The sequence below is a fragment of the Rhea pennata genome, chromosome 29, assembly GCF_028389875.1.
Source record: "Rhea pennata isolate bPtePen1 chromosome 29, bPtePen1.pri, whole genome shotgun sequence".
NCBI lineage: Eukaryota > Metazoa > Chordata > Aves > Rheiformes > Rheidae > Rhea > Rhea pennata.
Window position 1 is genome coordinate 3121342 of NC_084691.1, and position 18317 is coordinate 3139658.

The 18317-nt window shown below is 46.3% G+C and overlaps 1 protein-coding gene across 4 annotated transcripts; it reads right to left on the minus strand.

Moving 5' to 3' along the window:
• Positions 1-214: 214 nt before the first annotated feature.
• On the minus strand, positions 215-18212 carry SENP1 (SUMO specific peptidase 1). 4 transcript variants are annotated; one of them, XM_062597189.1, is made up of 18 exons: positions 18127-18212; positions 17710-17760; positions 17181-17311; positions 16228-16300; positions 15948-16107; positions 14428-14587; positions 14007-14110; positions 13682-13929; positions 13474-13528; positions 13086-13124; positions 12345-12429; positions 11898-12050; positions 11163-11294; positions 10496-10699; positions 9446-9525; positions 3593-3677; positions 3060-3155; positions 215-2346 (listed from the first exon to the last, which is right to left on the minus strand). In XM_062597189.1, the coding sequence occupies exons 2-18, from the start codon at positions 17711-17713 to the stop codon at positions 2284-2286; spliced, it is 1872 nt and encodes a 623-aa protein (XP_062453173.1). In that variant the 5' UTR covers positions 17714-17760; positions 18127-18212; the 3' UTR covers positions 215-2283. The 4 variants fall into 4 exon arrangements, 3 of the variants coding, with proteins under 3 accessions (XP_062453173.1, XP_062453174.1, XP_062453175.1); XM_062597190.1 differs by lacking the exon at positions 18127-18212 and adding an exon at positions 18043-18082; XR_009960967.1 differs by lacking the exon at positions 215-2346 and adding an exon at positions 7629-7696 and having other exon boundaries at positions 3141-3155.
• Positions 18213-18317: the final 105 nt, after the last annotated feature.

An 18317-nucleotide genomic window follows, 5' to 3' on the forward strand; every position in this document is an offset into this window, starting at 1 on the left:
TCCTCCCTCTATCAAATTCTTTTAGGTGGGAAACATGAGCACTAAAATGCCTCTATTCCGACAGCCTAAGCCTGCTGGGAGTGATTTATTTTAAGGAGAGGGTGAATTATGTAAACTAGCCTTCCATAAGCGAGCACTGTTCGCTAACAAAGACACTCCTGCTCCCGGTGCTAGCAGGGATACAGTTTTACAGCTAATTTTATTTAACAGCGAATCATTACAAAAAAGAAAAGATACAGTTTACTTTTTTTTTTTCCCTTAGATCTTTACTTGCAGTAAAAGATAGAAAAAGGTAATAAATCAGCTCGGTATAAAACAAACAGACAGGAGAGGGAGGGAGGGAGGGATACAAACCAGCCTACAAAGAACACAACTTGGTGGGAGCGAGGGGCAAAGGCAGAAATCTTGTACAAAACTACTGCTTACAGGTACAGAAAATGTATAAAATATTACTCCCTATCTGGAGACAAAAATACAAAAGTGGACATTATTTAATTTTTACTTATACTTAAAAAGATTATGTACACTAGAGAAAAGAACCAGGTTCAGCAGCTTGGAAAGCTTGTCAAACACTCACCACTTCCTCCCAAACCTCATTTGAGAATAAATTAAAACAGCTGAAAGCATCAGCAAAGCTTCATCCAAGACTGACCAGAGAGCCTAAAGGAATTAGGTGCTCAAGGTAAAATGCTCAAAAGCATCGAGGCATCCCGGGGGCCCCCAAAATCCCACTTCTGGAAGGTTTTTAAGTGCTTCTGAGCATTTTACTTTTCCCCCACTCACTGAACGAGACCCAGGTCGCTAGTCCTCAAGGCTTCCGGGAGTCACACGCTGAACATACCTAGAGATACCTTTGGAAGCACTTCTGAACTCGAATACGATGCCTGGATTCAGTGCCACCTTTGACCTCATGTCAGCATTCACCCCCAGGCAAAACATGTGCAAAATATCATGGAGAGAGGGGATGACATGGAACGATTTATATTCGTTCTGCTCAGCTGGGGTCAGCTGCACCAGGACCAAGGTGGAAAGAATCCACAGCCTCATCTCTTACTAGGAGATAAAGCACGGGCAGAAAAATGCACACTCAAAACTTTGTTCTTTGTCAACTCTAGAAAACATTTGAAAATATATACAAAACAACGAATTGATGCATTGATTCTACGCTACAACAAGTCAAATTTGTACCTGAATTCTGTAAACACTTGATGCTAAGAACTGGGAGACGAATTCCTCGGGCAGAAAAGTGACTCTGCAGAAACGGTATCCAGCGCAAACAAGTTACCTTCACGGGTCACCCAGGTCCTGCTTAACAGGCCTGTGGGACACCCTACCTGCCTCCTGGCCTCACGATGGCTCTTCAGGGAAAGCCCACAGCCACGTCTAAGCCACACCGCAGCTGTCCTAAGTACTGACAGCACAAGCAACAAGTAGGTTATAATCTCAGGATAGGTGACAGCAGGTAGAGTTTGTGATAGGTAACAGAAAAAATGCTGGCTTGGGGACAGAGGGGAGATAAGATGGGAGGCAACTGTAGAGGTCACATCAAAAAGCCAACGTTGCTCATCAGAATCACTTTTCCTGGCCATTTCTGAAAAGGGTTTGCTTCCTTCTTTCCTGTTCCTACCACACAACTGCCAGCCCAACCACCTTGTGGCAATCCAAGAGCAGCTGCTTGCTACACGATGGTTTTCCGTTTGGTTGGTTGTTTTGTTTTGTTTTTTTTAAAAACAGGGCTACCTCTAAGGGCAAACTCTCCCTACATCCATCCCCAAATAAACTTTAGTCTTCCCCCACCCAACTTACAAGCCCCCTTGGTACGGAGCACAGTTCTTCCAGTGCTCAGAGCATCCAAAACCGGTTAAGTGCCTTCCCTTCCCCTGAAATCCAGGCCACCCGCGCAAAGAGTCACATCATCAGCTCAGCGATGCTGACAGCAAGAGCTGAAAAAAGCAGAAAAACAAGAGTTCCTCGGAAGTCCAAAGCAGCCCCCCACCTGGAGTCTCAGCACCTGAAATTGCTTGTAAAAATAGGTTTTGAAATAATAAAAAAAAAAAAAAAGAAAGGCAAGTGTGCTTCTGAACATTTCCGTCGCGCATTGGTCCATGAATGATGTTTTATCAAAAATATCATACAGAGTTCATTTGCGGTTTCTTTGACTGAACCCCCGTGCGGGTCCATGCCTGCCACAGCTCTGACTGCTGAGCAGGGCAAATCTGGGCACTTCTGATACAATCTCTCAAGGAACCAGCTTTCGGCACATCATCATCATCATCACCACCATCATAACAGCTTGCGGTGAAGGATTTCCCAGGCCATCCGCTTTCGGAAATAGGGCATGTGTTGCTTTGGGTGGGAAAAGGAGAGACAGACAGACAGAGAGAAGAAAGAACGTATATCAGCACGTCTTTTGATGTTGGACCATGCACTGACCAGTCACTTCCCCGAGTGTGTGTGTGCATACATATATTTTTAATAAATGGTGCCTTTCATGGGGAATTTGCTTTCAGATTATTTAAAGCAGAGCAGCAAATAAGATGAGATGTAGGTAGTAACATAGCTGTGACGACATTCTCTAGCAACCAAAACACTCACACAAAGGATGTTCCATGGAGGCTAATAATCTTAAGCAACACTGACATTGCCTTGGGACTTGGGCTGCAATGCTCCACTTTTATTACCAGTATTACTGGTGCCATATGTATGAAAGACTATAGTTTTGTGAGCTATGGCCAACCATACTGGTCGCGTGTTTGGGTATAATAGAGGACCTGCAGATGTTTCTTCAGGACAATTTTATACAGCCAGTGGGGGAAAAAAACCCTGCCACTGGACTTCAGCTGACAGTCTACATTCGAAATAGCACCTTGTGCCAGCTCTTCTCAAAGTAGCACTGATATGACCAGGCACACGGGCAGGGAGGCATTTTTAACCAAACAGAAAGAAAGTAAAGGGAAAAATACTAAAATGAGAATATACACAAGTAAGTGTCACCCACTTCTGTCTCTCCCCTGAGCACAGGGAGCAGCAGAGCATGCCGGGGTGGTGGCCAGGCCTACCTGCGTGAAGTTGATGGGCTTGTCTTTGGTAATGCAGTCAGCGTATTTGCAGGCAAACATCCCGCAGTCGCTGCCGTTCATCTGCTGCGGGATCTCCTGCACCAAAACGACACAAACCCAAGTGTCATTTTTAGAGGAGCCAATCCCCACACTAATCCCAAAGGAGGAAGAGTTCCAAGTCAAGGAGCTCTGTCCAAGAAATCCGACAGGTCCTAAGGAAGCAGGTCAGGATGGATGGGTGAAGGTCGGCACGGGTAAGAGGAGGCCAATAGAGCAGGCAAGCTCTGCGTGGCAGGAACAGAGGTGGCACTGCAGCTGATGAAAGCTTCGCTACTACTACCATGGATAGACGGATGGGGATTTGCAGCAAAGCATTCGGCCACTGAGGATCAGGGACTTGTTCACCCTCCATAGTTACTGTGAGAATATGTCACCACCAATAAAACAACCCAGGAAGAGTTTATCCCAGCCCAAATCAAAAGCAAGGACCAAGACAGAGCCTTCCTTCCAGACTCCTGACTGCACAAACTTACCTGACTCTTCTTACTCAGCAAGGACCAGCCATTAGTGTCGAATTCTTTCCTTTTCTTGTCAAGACTTTCCTGTTTTAAGTATTGCCTGTAGGAATGAGAGAACAAAAAAGCTTACTTAGAGGAATAAGGAAAACTAGCCAACGTCCAATATGCTCAATGTCAGTTTACCTAAAATGTCCTCAGACACGTTTGCAGAATTAATGCAAAATGGAAGTCCAATATTTTCTTCTCAGTACTGGCCATTTTAAAAAGGGCTCTACAGACTCGCGCTTTGAGGAGCTCCAGGCAATCAAAAGAAGGACCAAGCAGAACCTAAAAACCCATCCCAAAAAAAATACCTGCCAAGCAAAGAGTCAAAACCACAAATAAACCAGTGAGAACAAATCTGATTTATTTGAGTGACTCACAGCAGAGAAAAGCTCAGCAACCACTGGGCTGCCTCAAAAAGCTTCTGCAGGCTGAGAGTTATGTTCAAGGAGAGACTGGAAAGGTGAACTCAGTCCATTATAGCTTCCTGCAGATTAAAGCCTCTTGTCTTTTGAGGATCTAGCTTAGCATAAAAGTAGATAGCACCGAGTATGTAATAATCTTAACAGCATCCCAGCAGCTCTGAAACAATCACCCTGGTGTAAATCAGGGAACACCACGAAACTCCTCTTCAGGCTGGTGGCAGGTTCAACACACTGGCAGGCTTTTTCCCAGGGCTTTTCTCTCAGGGTTCCCTCTCACTACAGACTTGAGCTTTCCTTACCCCAGCAGAACAGTTCAAGAACGCTTTCAAGTAGAGGCAAGCTAGGGAAGATGGACCCCTTGACCCTGATTTTCTCAAGTAAAATCCCAGGACTGGGGAAGGAGGAGAATCAGCAATGGGAAAAACCCACGCTACAGTCAGCCCTGAGGTACCTATACAGGAACTGAACCAAATGCAGTGGATGCTCACAAAAAAAGTGTCAAACCAACAGTAGGAAAGAGAGAAACAACCCTCTTCAATGACCAGGGCAAGCATGGAGCTGTTGGGAGATTGTACAGAGCACGAAACAGTATTGCAATAAACGAAGGTGGAGAAGGGAAGACCTGTTACTCCAGTAGGGAGCACCCAAAGATTATTTCAGAAGTAGCTGGAAATGAGCCAGGCACACAGGGGGGAAGAGGGAGAATGAAAGATACGTTTTACAAGCCTCCAACAGGTGAAGACAAACACTAGAACAGTCCTGTTCCAAGGCCCAGAACTGAGGAGTGAGGAAGCCCCGGCCACTCTTCCTCAGGATTGCTGACAGGTATTGTCACATCTTCTCTGCCCTAACAGGCTTCTGCCAATTCAGCCCAAATTACAGCACTGGACAAACAGGCAGGAAGTTTTTGTTTTTCCCTCTGGGCTAAGATCAGTATCTGCATGAAGAAGTTTAGAAACTCCACCAAGACCATGCACAGAGCATACCAAGGCAACTGTAAAGTTTTTTCCGTTGCAAATGAACACCTTGAGTCATTTGGTTTATGAGGAAACTCAAGAGGGGCACACTCACAAAGAGAGGCTTTAGGGAGCCTCAGGAGATAAGGTGATGTGGTCAAAATATTCTCAGCGGCCCCAAAGGAAACACTCTGTTGCCTACCAGCGTCACTAAGTGACGTTCAGCTTTTCAGACGCCCTGTTAATCTTAGTCACAAAAGAGCTGGACAGATCTACAGAAGTCATCTTCACGCTGGCATCTTCTCAAAACAGTTTGAGGATTCTTCTCACTGTTGTGGCTGTGATCAGAAAACTTGGAAAGAAAAAGGAGGGGATTAAATGCTGCTGGCTCGAATGGATGGGTCAAGAGAGCATCTGGCACAGAGAAGAGCGGAGAAGGTGGGTTTGGCCGCCAACACGGAGAGATGTGCCATCTTTTGGAAATTTGATCGACTAAGACTTGGCTAAATCACATCTTGCCATTAGCAAACTCTGAAATGAGATGGAGAAAAGGGGAGATGTGACCCACAGGCAAACCCAAGAGACAGAGGGTCAGAATTTTTCTATCCCAATTCTAAATAAGAAATAAAAAGAATATATACATCATTTGAAGAAAACTTCAAACGCTTTAGGCAAGTTAGAGGAAAAGCTCCCACACAGCTGGGTGATCAAAGACAGCCGGTATCTGACAGGGGAGATGCTCGAAGACTAGCAATTGTTCCCTCTAAGACAGTGCCACAAATAGGTTTTGCCGAACGTTAAGATATCAAGGAGGAGAGTCTCCCTTCTGGTAATCCACTGAAAACCAGACCACTTCCAGACAAGCATTTTCTATCAGCTTTTACTAGGCAGATGCATGCCCCGAGCCCAGTCTCCCAGCAAAGGGTCTGCCAGCTGCCAGCAATCGCTGTAATTGCTCTTGGGCAGCCCTCTGCCTGGCTGCTTTGACTGCTGCAGTTCAGACAAGACAAACTCAACAAGGGGGGCAAATCTTAAGGGAAAAAAAAAAAAAAAAAGCCTTTCATTGACAGCACAAAGCCTCTGTATCTCCTCTCCAGAAAAGAGCTAATAGACAGATAAGAAACTCCTTGTGACTACTTCAAAATAAGGGTGAGCTGAGCCTCCAGTGCTGGATGGGTGACTGCAGGAAGGCAGTAAATATCTGCACCACAATACAAACACCAAGAATACATTAATTAGCTAATGGCCTCCTTTCAGCTGCAAAGAAAAAGAAATCCTGGCAACTGCTGCCTGTCACAGAATCCATCTGAATCGTCAGTTTAAAAAAAAAGAGCAGTATCACACAGCCCACTCTGCTCCACATGGTAAGAGATGGGTAGTGAAGCCGCACAGATAAAGGGACACTTCACACGAGACGAGGATGAGCCTCCAAAGCGATGCTTCCACGTGGACTGGGTCTGCACATATGGGATGGGGGCGGACAGAGGATCTGAGCGCGAGACTCCGTCTGGCAGACGGAAGAAAGCGGTGAAGTTTAAACAGCGCCTGCGCTTCAGTGGATAAAGCCACCAAGTGGCTTCTACGTGTCCAGTTTCATCTGTAAGAAATACAAGCCAGAGCTACAACGCTGACACCTACACAGCAGCTAGGAAATTCCAAGTTGTTTTCTAAGAGAGCAAGGAATTAACTTACTACGCACAGTTTGCATTAACTGTGACCATCAGCATTGTGATTTCCTATAAGCAGTCTCTGCAGATCTAGCACACACAGACATCGGCTAACATCAGGTACTTGTAGTACCGGTCTTGCCTAGACAACAAGCTTTATGGAGGGGACTGAAAGAAAAATGTGCTAACTTCAAATTGTGAGACAATTCAGGGAGGCAGAATTTAACTGTACCTGCTGAACTTTGTCAGTACCTCAGTGAGAAAAGCTTAATACAATTTAATCTAATTGCATGCCAAATCAAAAGCCAACATACCTACGATCCCTGCCAAATACTGCAGGTTTCTAATCTCATTTTCCTAAATCCAAAAACGGATTTTTGCCCCTTGCAGTGCTTAGGCATGCAAGAATCGTCAAAATCAACTCTGCAGTACGCTGCTAAATGTCTAAAAGTCTTGGAAGTAAGGGGAATTTTTAAGGTAAGCATTACAAATATTGCTGCTAGCCAGAGACAAGATGATTTCACAGGCACAATTAACTCTGTGCACTCTTATCCCTTGAGACTTCCTCACTGGTGGACGCTAAAATCAAGATTTTAACTAACCGTAACAGGTTGGTTTATATCTGATCCAAAACACACAAGCCTCTAGCAGAGCTGAGATACCGAGCGTTGCCTTTCCCAAGGAGAAAATCCAGCTAAACAGAGTCAGCTTTCCTGAAATCCACTCCAGGAGGTCTGACAGCCAAGTCCCAGATACAAAAACAAAGTATGACAGCCAGTCCACCTACCAAGCCACAAACGTCTGTGGGCCCCCTTGCTCCTAGCCTGGCCAGTGGCCGTGGTGTTTAATCTGTTACCTTCTCTGTGCCTCAGTTTCCCTCCTCTGTAAAACAAGGCTAATCATCAGAAACTCACCACCTTTAGGAAGCTCTAAAGATTGAAAGCATGAAAGGGTCACTAACCATGAATAGGACCTCCGTCCCTTCTTCCCGGTGTGATCCTCCCACTGCATTCAACCAATAAAAGCCTCCTAAAAGGAAACAGAGGGAAAACAATTATGTCCAGGGCAACAGTGACCTGAAATCCTGGGTCTCCACCACTTATCCTGCATGGACTGATACAACTTGTATCCTCTGGTACTGCCTGCTACCAACTTGGAGACTCCTTCTTCATCCCAGACCCTTAAAAGAGCTATGGAGAGGATTTCTGGGGCACCCTCTCACCTCCCAGGTGTCTCATTTCACCAGATGCCTGTGCTTCTTCATCGCAATCAAAGAAATTCTAGTTGAAGGAACAGATCACCTAGATCACCCCTGCCCAAAGGCAGGCCAGCTCTGCCTGCACCATTCTTGAAAAAAGTTTGAACACAAAGGCATGAGCAACACAGCAGAGCTAAGAGAGACTCTGCTCAAAGCCATTTCTAAAGACTTCATATTTTCCCCTTCTATTTTCCCTGTTTGGACCAACACTACAGGCCACTAGTGAAAAGAAAGAGAAATAGCTGTTTTTACAGTCAGTTAAACAGCCTTGGTGCGTGCAGACTGCAAAGCACCTGAACTGGAAAAGGAAGGTGCTAAACAGACTGGAATTGATTAAATGGCATTTGTCTCCTGTCTGCCTTTATCATTATTAACATTCCTTGACTGAATGAGTGACACCTCCCTAGAAGCACTCAACCTCAGGCCAGAAGCTTTTGAGACTCAAGATCAGATTCCAAAGTCAGCATTAGAACAAAGCCAAGACAAGAAACAGAACCTAAGGATGACCCAGGGTCAACATCTGAGCAAGAGGTGCTTGCGACTGCTTTTCAAAAGTCACTCTGGAATCTGACTCGTATCAAGTCTGTTGGTCCTACATAACTTGTACCTTCAGAAAAGAGGAGGGTTTTTCCCCCCTACCCCATCGCTTTTAATCGCACTCTATTCAGGAGCTCCTTCAGACTATGGGAAAACAGGGAATATTTCAAGCTGGCCAATTCTGGATTTGACTTGCCAGTACAGCTCTAAAATTGCTCAGGAGAGTAGGCAGCCAACGCCACCCCCCCTCATACTACCACTCAGGTTGCTAAAAGCAAAACCATATTTGCTGTTTGAACCCAGCAAGAACAACTTCACCCAGCTCAGGCTTGGGACACAGCACAGCATGTTATATCCTGGTGGAACTCAATACAGAAGAGACTTTATGGACTTTATCCATATCCCGATTCAACAGACACTCCAGAATTCTACATACACCACTCTCTCCAGAAATCTCCTTCTCCAGACAAAAGACCAAGTTACTGAGTTGTTCTTTGCCACAAGCAGGAAAAGCTTCCACCTGAAACAAATGGCCAGGAGATGCCATTTCTTGAAGCAGCTGCAGGACTAGTGAAGAACCTCTACTCTTTAGGGTCTGAGAAGCTGCTGTTCTCCTATAGAAGATGCACAAGATGACCCTGCTACAGCAGATGGATAACGTCTGATGTCTTTAACAGACGGGTCTGCAACCTGTCTGTCCCTACAGAGGTAACACCAGCCTCACTGACAGATCTTCTGGGAACAGATGAAGACAGAGGTTCCATACAGGACTCTCTTGCAGACCAAGTGCCTTTATTATTGTGGACTGTGTGAGCAACACAGGATGAAACATAACGCATGAAAATCAAGATGTTCCTTCGATGCCTCCTCTCAGGAACCAGAAAGGGACTGTTACCATAAAAGAGTTGTTACTTCACAGTCAGAGCAAACCAAGAAGCTGTCTGATTTTGAACAAACATAACTCAAACTTAAGTGCTACTCACAACAGTATCCTGCAGGCTTCGCTGTTTATTCCACCCATGGAGTCATAATAGGTGATGGTTTTTTTCCTGAAGTCTACAACCTACATAAAGAGAGACTCATTAATAATGCAACAGGCAAGAGGAGTTCATCTGTTTGCCAGGACACACCTGCAAGTCTTGGCCTTGCTAGAACAGAAGTTAAGTTTAGAGCATTTCAGAGCAATTCCCCTAAAGACACAAAGGATTCCTAAGGACTTCTAGCTTCCTCAATACACCACAGCCCTCTCCCAAAATCTCCCCCTTGCTGCTGCATTACTTAAGCACTTCAATCTCTAAATCAGGTTCTCCTCAGAACACCCCAGCAAACACACAAGAGCACTGTTATCCTTATTGCTGAAGGCACAGACTGACGGATACAATTACAGAAGGGTTTGCTCCACCTGACTTAATGCGATTCAAGAAGTTAGACCCCCCAGGCTATTCTTTGGGGCCCCATGCCCCATTTCCACATCATCACCCACCAGCGTGGTAAGCATGGTCTTTCAGAGTAGCTTAACATCCTTCAGAAGAGGTTTGAACTAACAAGGCTGAAGCAGACTAAAAGGCCACGTGCAGTTTGTCACTGCACAGGGGCCAGCAGCCAAGCGAAGGGACATAACAAAACAGAGGCACAAGGTGGAGAGAGCTGCAACGTATCGGTCTTCTAAATCGTTCTAAAAGGATTCCGTGGCAATGTCTCTAAAGATGAGTTTGTGGGAATGTGGAAATGAGATCTTTCTCCAGAGAATAAGCAAGCCTTAGGTGACCTTCACAGCTGCCTCTTTTTCTTTGTTCTGTTTTTCTTTCTAAAGAAGTCCTTTAAAGGCTAGAAAGACACCAAAAAAGTTACAGCTCTCTTCGCTCACTCTAGAATTTGATTTTAGCTACAAACTTGAATTTTTCCCCCTATGCATAAGTGCCTGACAGCTATTTCACTCAAAGGCCACAACATTTTAGGTTCAGTCACAGGAGAGTTTATAGGATGATCTGCTCCAGCTTCATTCTGTTGTGAATTACTGTAAAAACACTTACTGCTAGGCACCAATGCACTCCTAGATGAATAGGCACCAAGAGGATGTCCACAGAGAAGATATCTACTTTTTTAGTCCACCGTTTCACTGCTTGGTACCCTGCAGTTTTTAATTTGGTGAAGAAGAAGGTATTGAATGCATGAACTGTTGGCAAACCCTTCTCTTTGCTCCGCTCCATCAGCAAGTTCATGTAGAAATTAATTATCTGGTGAAGAAAAAGCATTCACAGCACTTTAGATTGTTGGCACCTCTGCAAAAAGTGCTCTGCACATGCAGAAAAGTAGGTAAGAAGTTGTTTTTCCCTCCATCTGTCACTCTGAAGACCTATGTCAGGGAGATTTAAAGTAGCTCAACAGCCCTGAAAGCTTCAAAAGTCCTAAAAGACTTAGAAATGCAGTTGTACATATTTAGGATTTGGAATTTTTGCCCTTATCAAGTCTGTGGTCAGTCCCACTCCTCAATTTTTCTTATTTCTTCAAGTATATATTCTACAGAGGGGTTACTTCATAGATTAACCGCTCCAGCATGTGAAGCAGAGCCCTTAAGTGCTTTTCACCCTCAAATCACTCTGACGTCCTTATACAAAGAGAAGGCAGACATCTGCTCGTTTTAACATACTTTAAACTGCTAAAGAAGGATGCCTCAAGGGCACAAGGTGGACTCCTCACCTCATCGTTGAGCCAGTTCAGATTATTGAGGGTCTGAATGTCTTTCCGAGTGATTGTTAACCGAAAAGCTTCACTGAGGACCTCATCCTGATTCCCACCTCGGAACACATTCTTTATTTCTTTTTCCATTTCCTACAGCAGGAAAAGAAAAAAAAAAAAAAAACATCATTGAAGTGAGAGTTCCTGCTAGGCCCATCACAAAGGCTAAATTTAAACCCGGACTTTTCTTTACTTCTTGAAGGATACAGATTTAATTAAAAGCACAAAAAACAAGAGGGAACAGCTATCTCCTTCTGTGCGCAGGACTCAGAAAATTTTCTTAGTACTGGGAAAGGCAACAGCATGCAATTGGGACAAAGCTTTCGAGGAACCTATGTCACAGCAACAAAGAGAAAACACCTCTGAAAACAGGTTCAGGTCACCTCTTTAAATGGAGAAATTATTTGGCTTACTCACTAGTTCATGCAATGAGATAAACACAAGTCAGGTTTAAAGCATTAGCAGTAAGAATGATATGGGATACAGCTTTATTCAAACTAAACTTCCCTGCTGTTTGACTCACCTCAGGCTCCGATTCTGAGAGCCACGAATGACTTGTCTCGTCATTTGGTCCCACCTCCTAAATCGCAGGCCCCCAAAGGCCACCCAACTTGTGCTACCACTTGAGTTACAGCACATTTGAGCTTCTCATTTAGACTTGTATTACGCTTGTTCACTAGATCCAAGCGGATTTACCTCAGTGATTTCAGGGAACTCCTCTTCACCATCAGCTGACTTAGCATCTTCTTTCTCTTCTGGAACCACTGTGACAGGAATTTCTTTCTCGAGGGGAACTCGAAGATTTAAATCCACCAGATCCTGCACTGAGTGTTCCTGTTCCTGCAATCGCTAAAGGAGAGACCTTCAGATTACAAAATGTCCACGAGAGCCACCTGCCTGGGGGCTTATGAGGGAGCAACACGGAGCCAGCTGGTCCAGGAGATGCAGAAATGGGCATGGAGGGACAGCACGTACTTTGGCAGGGCTCTCAACAGTACTGTGGCCACGGAAAAGGGAAACAATGAAGACACTGGGGCTTGAAGGAGTACATTTTTGTTGTTTTTCCATTTCCAATTTGTTTTTTGTTCTATGATTTAACATTCTAACTTGCACAGGCTATTTTCAATAACTGCTCTCCATTACCTGGCTTTGCAGCTGTAAGGCCAGTGCTTTCTGCTCTTCGATTTGACGCCACCTCTCCCGAGCTCGTGAATCATAGACGCTGGTTCTGAAAAGCAAAGTTGATTTGAACAAATCAAAACTTTGCCTCATGCAAACACAGACAGCCAGAAAACAGATCCTTGAAAGGTAAGAAATGAGCCTGTAGGTACTCTATACAAAAAAAAAAAAAAAAAAAAAATCTGACATCTTAAAGAGCATCAGTGCAATTCTGGTGGCTGCAGAGGAGAATAAGAGACCTGTTACCAGGAATCAAAAGGTGCTATGAATTCCTCATCCCATGTCGCTCAGCTCACATGTTAAGTGGCACCGATGAGGGAGATGCTCTTTCCAGCACATGTCCAACAAAGCCACCCTTTCCTAACTCTGTTCTTCCTACCCTCCCAGCCTCATGGCTTCCAAGAGTAAAGGAGGGGCAATTTTAGTCCTGACAGATAGACGCTGAAGCAATAGGAAATAGAATTAATTGCAGAACTTAGGGTAAGGAGAATATATAAGACCGGGGCCTATATGACAATTTAAGCCCAAGATTTCAAGGCTCCAAGAGACTAGGTCACTCACTTTTTTCTTTAATCAAGGGAAGAAAAGCACTAGAAAGATAGTAAACTTTTGTAAATCTATTCCCAGAGTTTAGAAAAGCCTATTTAAACGGTCAGCAAACAACCAGAGCCAAAAGAAATCCCAAAATCACAAACATGCACTTACAGTTCCTTGATCCACAGTTCTGCCTGGAAGAACGGAAGGCTAGAAAGTGAGAGAAAAGACAAGTATGAAGTGTTTTCCTTTACATGCAAAGCAGATAACTGTCTGAAAACTGATTTATAAGCAGTATCTGGACACTCTTATTCCTAGAGGGATAAGAACTTCAGACAGATCTGTCTATAATTTGCATCCAGCTCTCAAGAAAGGTATGATATATTAAATTCAGACTAACTATTTATGAGCTTCTGTAAGTTACTACAGCAAACTGTTCTCTCCAAGCAAGGCATGCAAAGAATCAGGAGTCACCTTTTACTCTGCAATCTCATCTCTCAGTGGAATCAAAAAAGCTACTATAATCCTTCCCCCACACCCCTATTTTACAGCCTCTTACCTTGGAGCTGGAGTTCTGGAATCCTTTACCTTGAGCAAAATGACAGAGTCTGACCCTACAGAGGGCAAGATTAAAGAACAATGTTATCCTCAAAATTATTACTAACTTCCCCCAATGCTGCAAAATTCTAATTGCAGCATGGAAAAAGAAGTGGTTTTGCCATACACATTTAAGTTGATAGCTAAGATGTTTTGTTTTCTTTTGTTACCTTCAGACTGTGTGTTAGATGCTGGTAGATTTTCTTGGTGATGCTGGGCTGTGCAGTTATTGGACTCAAAGATATTTGAGGGATAGTTAGGTGCAGAGTAGAGCGATGGTTTATGGGATGGCTGCTCCTGTGCTCTAAGAGCACTGGTTGTTGAACTGGCTGGTGCAATATTGTGAGCTTCAAACAGCTTTGAATTCTGGCTGGGAGTTTCTTTCACTAAGGTTTTACTGGAATTCGAACACCTGGACCTAGGAACAACGGACAGTAAGTTTCCAGCAACTACATGCAGCACTGTCAGCTGGAGAAGCATATTTTACATACTCACATATGGAAGGGGAACAGTGAGGAGGGTTTGGACGTGGAGAATTGCTTTCCTGTGACCATCTGAAGTAACTGCCTGTAGATCTCTCGCTCTTCCTCTCGAACAGTCTGCAGGGAAATAACCAGACACCTCTAGCCAACGTGATTTTAAAACAAAGACACTACGAATACCAAGCAAGCACACTTGGTGCAAGTACATCCAGCGGTCCTGAAAAGTTCAACAGTCAGCTAAGATCAAACCGACTGCAACTTGAAGCGCGAGTATGAACAGGGTCCGAGGCAGTTTCTACCTGATGTAAGGAACAAATCCAGCACAACCAAAGTCAATTAGGGCAGCTTCACCTACCTCAAACTCTTCATGACGCTAAAGAGAAATTACTTCAGAAAGCAGCACACATTAATCAGCCTCCTGGCCTTATCTTTACCTCTTCAGCCGTACTGACGAATCGCCTCGGAGTTTTCTTAGGGCTAAGCAGGCTACGACGACATGGACCGCTCCAGGAAGGACTCTGAGCAGGTTTGATTGGAAAAGCTGATGCATGGCAATGGTGATTTGACTTTCCTACAAAACTGTTGGACGTCCCACTGTGAGCAGAAAAGCAAAAGGGTTTCTTTGATTTCATGCTTGTTTTATTAGGTAACACTATACCTCTTTGCCCCCAAACCCAGTCAAGATTCAGGCTACCCAACTTCAGTCAGAAACTAGTACTTTGCCTTTTAAACTATTTCAAAGCCTAAGTCTAGGTCTCCATCAGCTTGATCTGCCACCATTCCTGATGCTAGAGAACCAGTGACGCTTGTGTGACCAGACAGATGCCACCAGGTGGCACTGCAAGGCCGAGGAACCACAGCCTAGAAACCCGGACTGAGACCTTCCCGCCAGATCCAACTGCTCTCCCTCCCTTCTGATCCACAGTCCACAAAATGGCTGAACCTTGCCTTGAGTCACAAATCCCGACACTCTTTCAAAAAAAAAGGGGATGCTCTCCCTCGCCTTGCTTCTCCCCACTCCCCCAGGTCAGGCTTACCTCCTAGCCCATTAAAAATACACGGGTCGATTTGGAATTTCTCCCATTGAAAGAAATTCCACATACTGCAAACATCTGTCTCTGCTATAGCGATTTTCCACAGGACTAAGATTTGCCCTGGTCTAGAGGGGCACCTGCTCCCCGCAGCAGCCAGCCGCAAAACTAGCACTGCGTTCAGTCTCGTGCGCGCTAAGCACGGTTTCAGCACGACACTTTGATGTATTATTTCTCTCCTGACTCCCTGGTGTTATATCAATGCTCCCACCATCAGCGCTCCAAACGCACAAGCAAGGTTACTCTCAAAGCAATCGCTTTCCTCTTCCATCGTAGCCGCTGCTGTGCAGAGCTCCACAAAGATGCTCGCACAAACAACAGATCAAACCCTTTGTTTCTGAATAGCCACTTCGGGCTCAGCTGATCTGCAAAAAAACTTAAAAAGTCTCCCGCTGAGCGGTCAGAAGAGAGCTTTTAACTGGCCAGTTAGAGACTAAACTTTTTTTTCCCCCCATATAAATACACTATCCCACCTTCTCATATTCCAACTATCCTCATCAAGGGTCTTACAATAGGACAACTTAAAAAGAGACTGCCTTTTTGGATGGACTCAAAAATCAGCCTGTTACACTATTAGCTCCCAGGAGAGGCAGGTCACCCCCCACTGAGTGTTGCTTCTACTCTCAGTAGCAGTTTTCACGTCCTTTATAAAGGATCTTTGTCACAGGTAGGTTATAAACACTGAAAGGCACCTATGGACCCAACCATGACCCATTATAAACCCATGCAACCCATTTCTACACTGAATTGAATCTGCATTAATACTGCCAGTTTGTGTGGGTCAAATCTCCACTCACCCCCCTTCAGGTTCCCAACAGAGGGTCCTTTAGGGGAAGTTAAACACGGAGGAGATGCGGACGCACCTGGGGTTTTTGCGCGATTCCAGATAAGAACCTCGACTCACTCGAGGCTTCTGGGGCGCAGAACCCAGAGTGGGAACCAGACCTCTCCACTGCCCGTTGGCGCTTGAGCCGAACGGTCGAGGTTCTCCTGGTGCCTGGAGGGCATCAGGACACGGAACTTCTGCAGGGAAGAAACACAGCAACAGTCAAGAAAGAGTCACGTCTTCATCCCCACGCTACTGGAGGAAAAAAAAAAACAGGAAAAAAGAAATTTATATCCAGGGCAGAAACGATATCTTACCTGAGCTGTAATTGAGAGTACAAGATGCATTTCCAGCAGGGCAGGTGAAGCTGCCAATCTTGTTTGGTAAGAACTGTGCAAAGAGATTTTTTTTAAAAAAAGGTATTGCTCTCAGTTTTAAATCCCAGACGCAACAGAACTATGAAGGGACGTGACAAGTTACAGTTCCTCTTCATCCCTGATCACATAACTACAAATTAGGAACTAACGAAAGAGCAGAATGACATAATGTTACACCAGTGCTGGCCTGACTGCATAGCACGTTGTCACCAAGGTGTCACTCGCTCTCCAGGGAGCCTAAAATCAACTCTGCCAGGTAGGATTTCAGTTTTAACGAAAAGAGAAAAACAAATGTTGTTTTCACCTTGGTTTAGGGCAAAAAAAGAAAAAAAAAAACAGTTTCGTAGCTATGCTGGTACTGTCTCCTAGCCGACTCGTCGAGACACGCTTGCCTGACACATGCACGTACTTGCAGACTCCATAAAATGAACAAACCTCTGTACTGTTTGTACACACAGAGGCTCGTGTGTACACCAGCAATTTCAGTTTTATAAGCTAATTAGTAACTAACAGTACAGCTCTTACAGCACTCTATCAGTTCAGGAAGTATTTGGCACTATCGAGAGCAGGCAATCAGCACCACTCTACAACAGAAGAGTCGCCGCTTGAAACACCCAGCAGGGTTTGAATTCTAAGGTTAACACACGCTGGTATGTTATACTGCGACAGCAACTCGACGTTGCACAGAAAGGCCCTGCCCACGGTGGCTTCCAACTCAGGAGGAAGACAGACACCCAGAGGAAACAACGAGGGAAGTAATCGGCCCAAACGAGCAGCTGCCTACGCACAGCGTCCTCCGGGAGGGGTCGGAGCAGAGGCTTAAGAGCGAAAAGGAACAACATCAGGGACAAAGGACGGCTCTGCCAGGGGAGAGGAGTAAACAGGTTGCAAACCTTGCTGTCTGCCTGCGAAGGCGGATCCCGCAGGCTCGCTCTCGGTTGCGGGGGGAAAGCCTTGAACATCGAGCTGTGGTTAGCCAGCGCCGCGTCCCTGGCGTCCATCCTCATCGGGTCAGCAACTTCATCTGAGGGAAGAGCGGCCGTGAATCCCCAGAAGACTCGAGAGCAGAAGGTTCTGCCTGGTCGTGCTCGAAGAGGTTTGCTCTGCTTGGAGCAGAGCAGCTGCGGGCTGCGTTAAAAGGCTTTGCTTTTTATTTTATTTTTTTTTAAAGAAAACACAAATGCACAAGAAGATCAGTGAGAACTAGAGCCCTTTCCTCAGTCCGTGCAAGCCTCCAGCCAGCTCCTCCGATACGCACCCGCACCTCAGCGCTGCCTCTAACCTCCGAACACCTTTTTCGCTGTAATCACAAGAAACTACGCGAGGGGCGTCAAAAAGTCCCGAGAGCGGGGACGGAGAGCGGGCAAACCCCGGGGCGGCGCGACCCCCCGGCTGCGGCGGGGCGCAGACGCGGGCACCTACCCATCTGCGGGCTGCTCACATCCCGGCCCGGCGCCTCTCGCCCCGGCGGATCTGCAAGAGAAGGGGCAGAGCGAGAGCACCGCGCCGGGAGGGGAAATAAATACAAAATAAATTTAAAAAAGCGAAGACACCGCCGGGCCCGGGCGCCGCGGCGGCCCGGGGGAAGCGGCGAGGCGGCGGCGCAGCGCCGGGGCTGTTATTAAGCGAAGCCCGGGTGCGGAGGGGGGTCCCGGGCCGGGCCGCGCCGCCCCCCGCGGCTCCCACCGAGCAGCCGGCCCGGATTCCGCCTCCGCCTCTCTCGCAGCGCGGCCGCGGCGGCGGCGCGGGACGCACCGGCCGCCGCTACGCTCCCTCCCTCGCCGCGGCGGGGACGGCCCGGGGCTCCGGCGCGGGTTGGGGGGAGGGGAAGGTGCTCACCGGAAGCGGAAGCTCCGAACCGGAACCGGTGCGGAGCCGCGCGCGCGCGCGCGCGCGGGTTTCCCGGGCGCCTCCGGTAGCGCCCGGCAACGAGGCGGACGGAAGCGGAAGTCCGAGCAAAGCGCGACGGCGCCGGAAGTGACGAAGGAGGGGGGGAAGCGGCGGCGGGAAGGGGGCGCGCATGCGCGGTG

What these genes read in the sequence shown, in the direction of transcription:
- SENP1 (XM_062597189.1), bottom strand. An exon ending in CTTCGCAGGCAGACAGCAAG is followed by an intron (nt 16,301 to 17,180) that starts GTTTGCAACCTG and finishes CTCTTTGCACAG; the next exon opens with TTCTTACCAAACAAGATTGG. An exon ending in GAAGCCTGCAGGATACTGTT is followed by an intron (nt 3,678 to 9,445) that starts GTGAGTAGCACT and finishes TCATTCCTACAG; the next exon opens with GCAATACTTAAAACAGGAAA.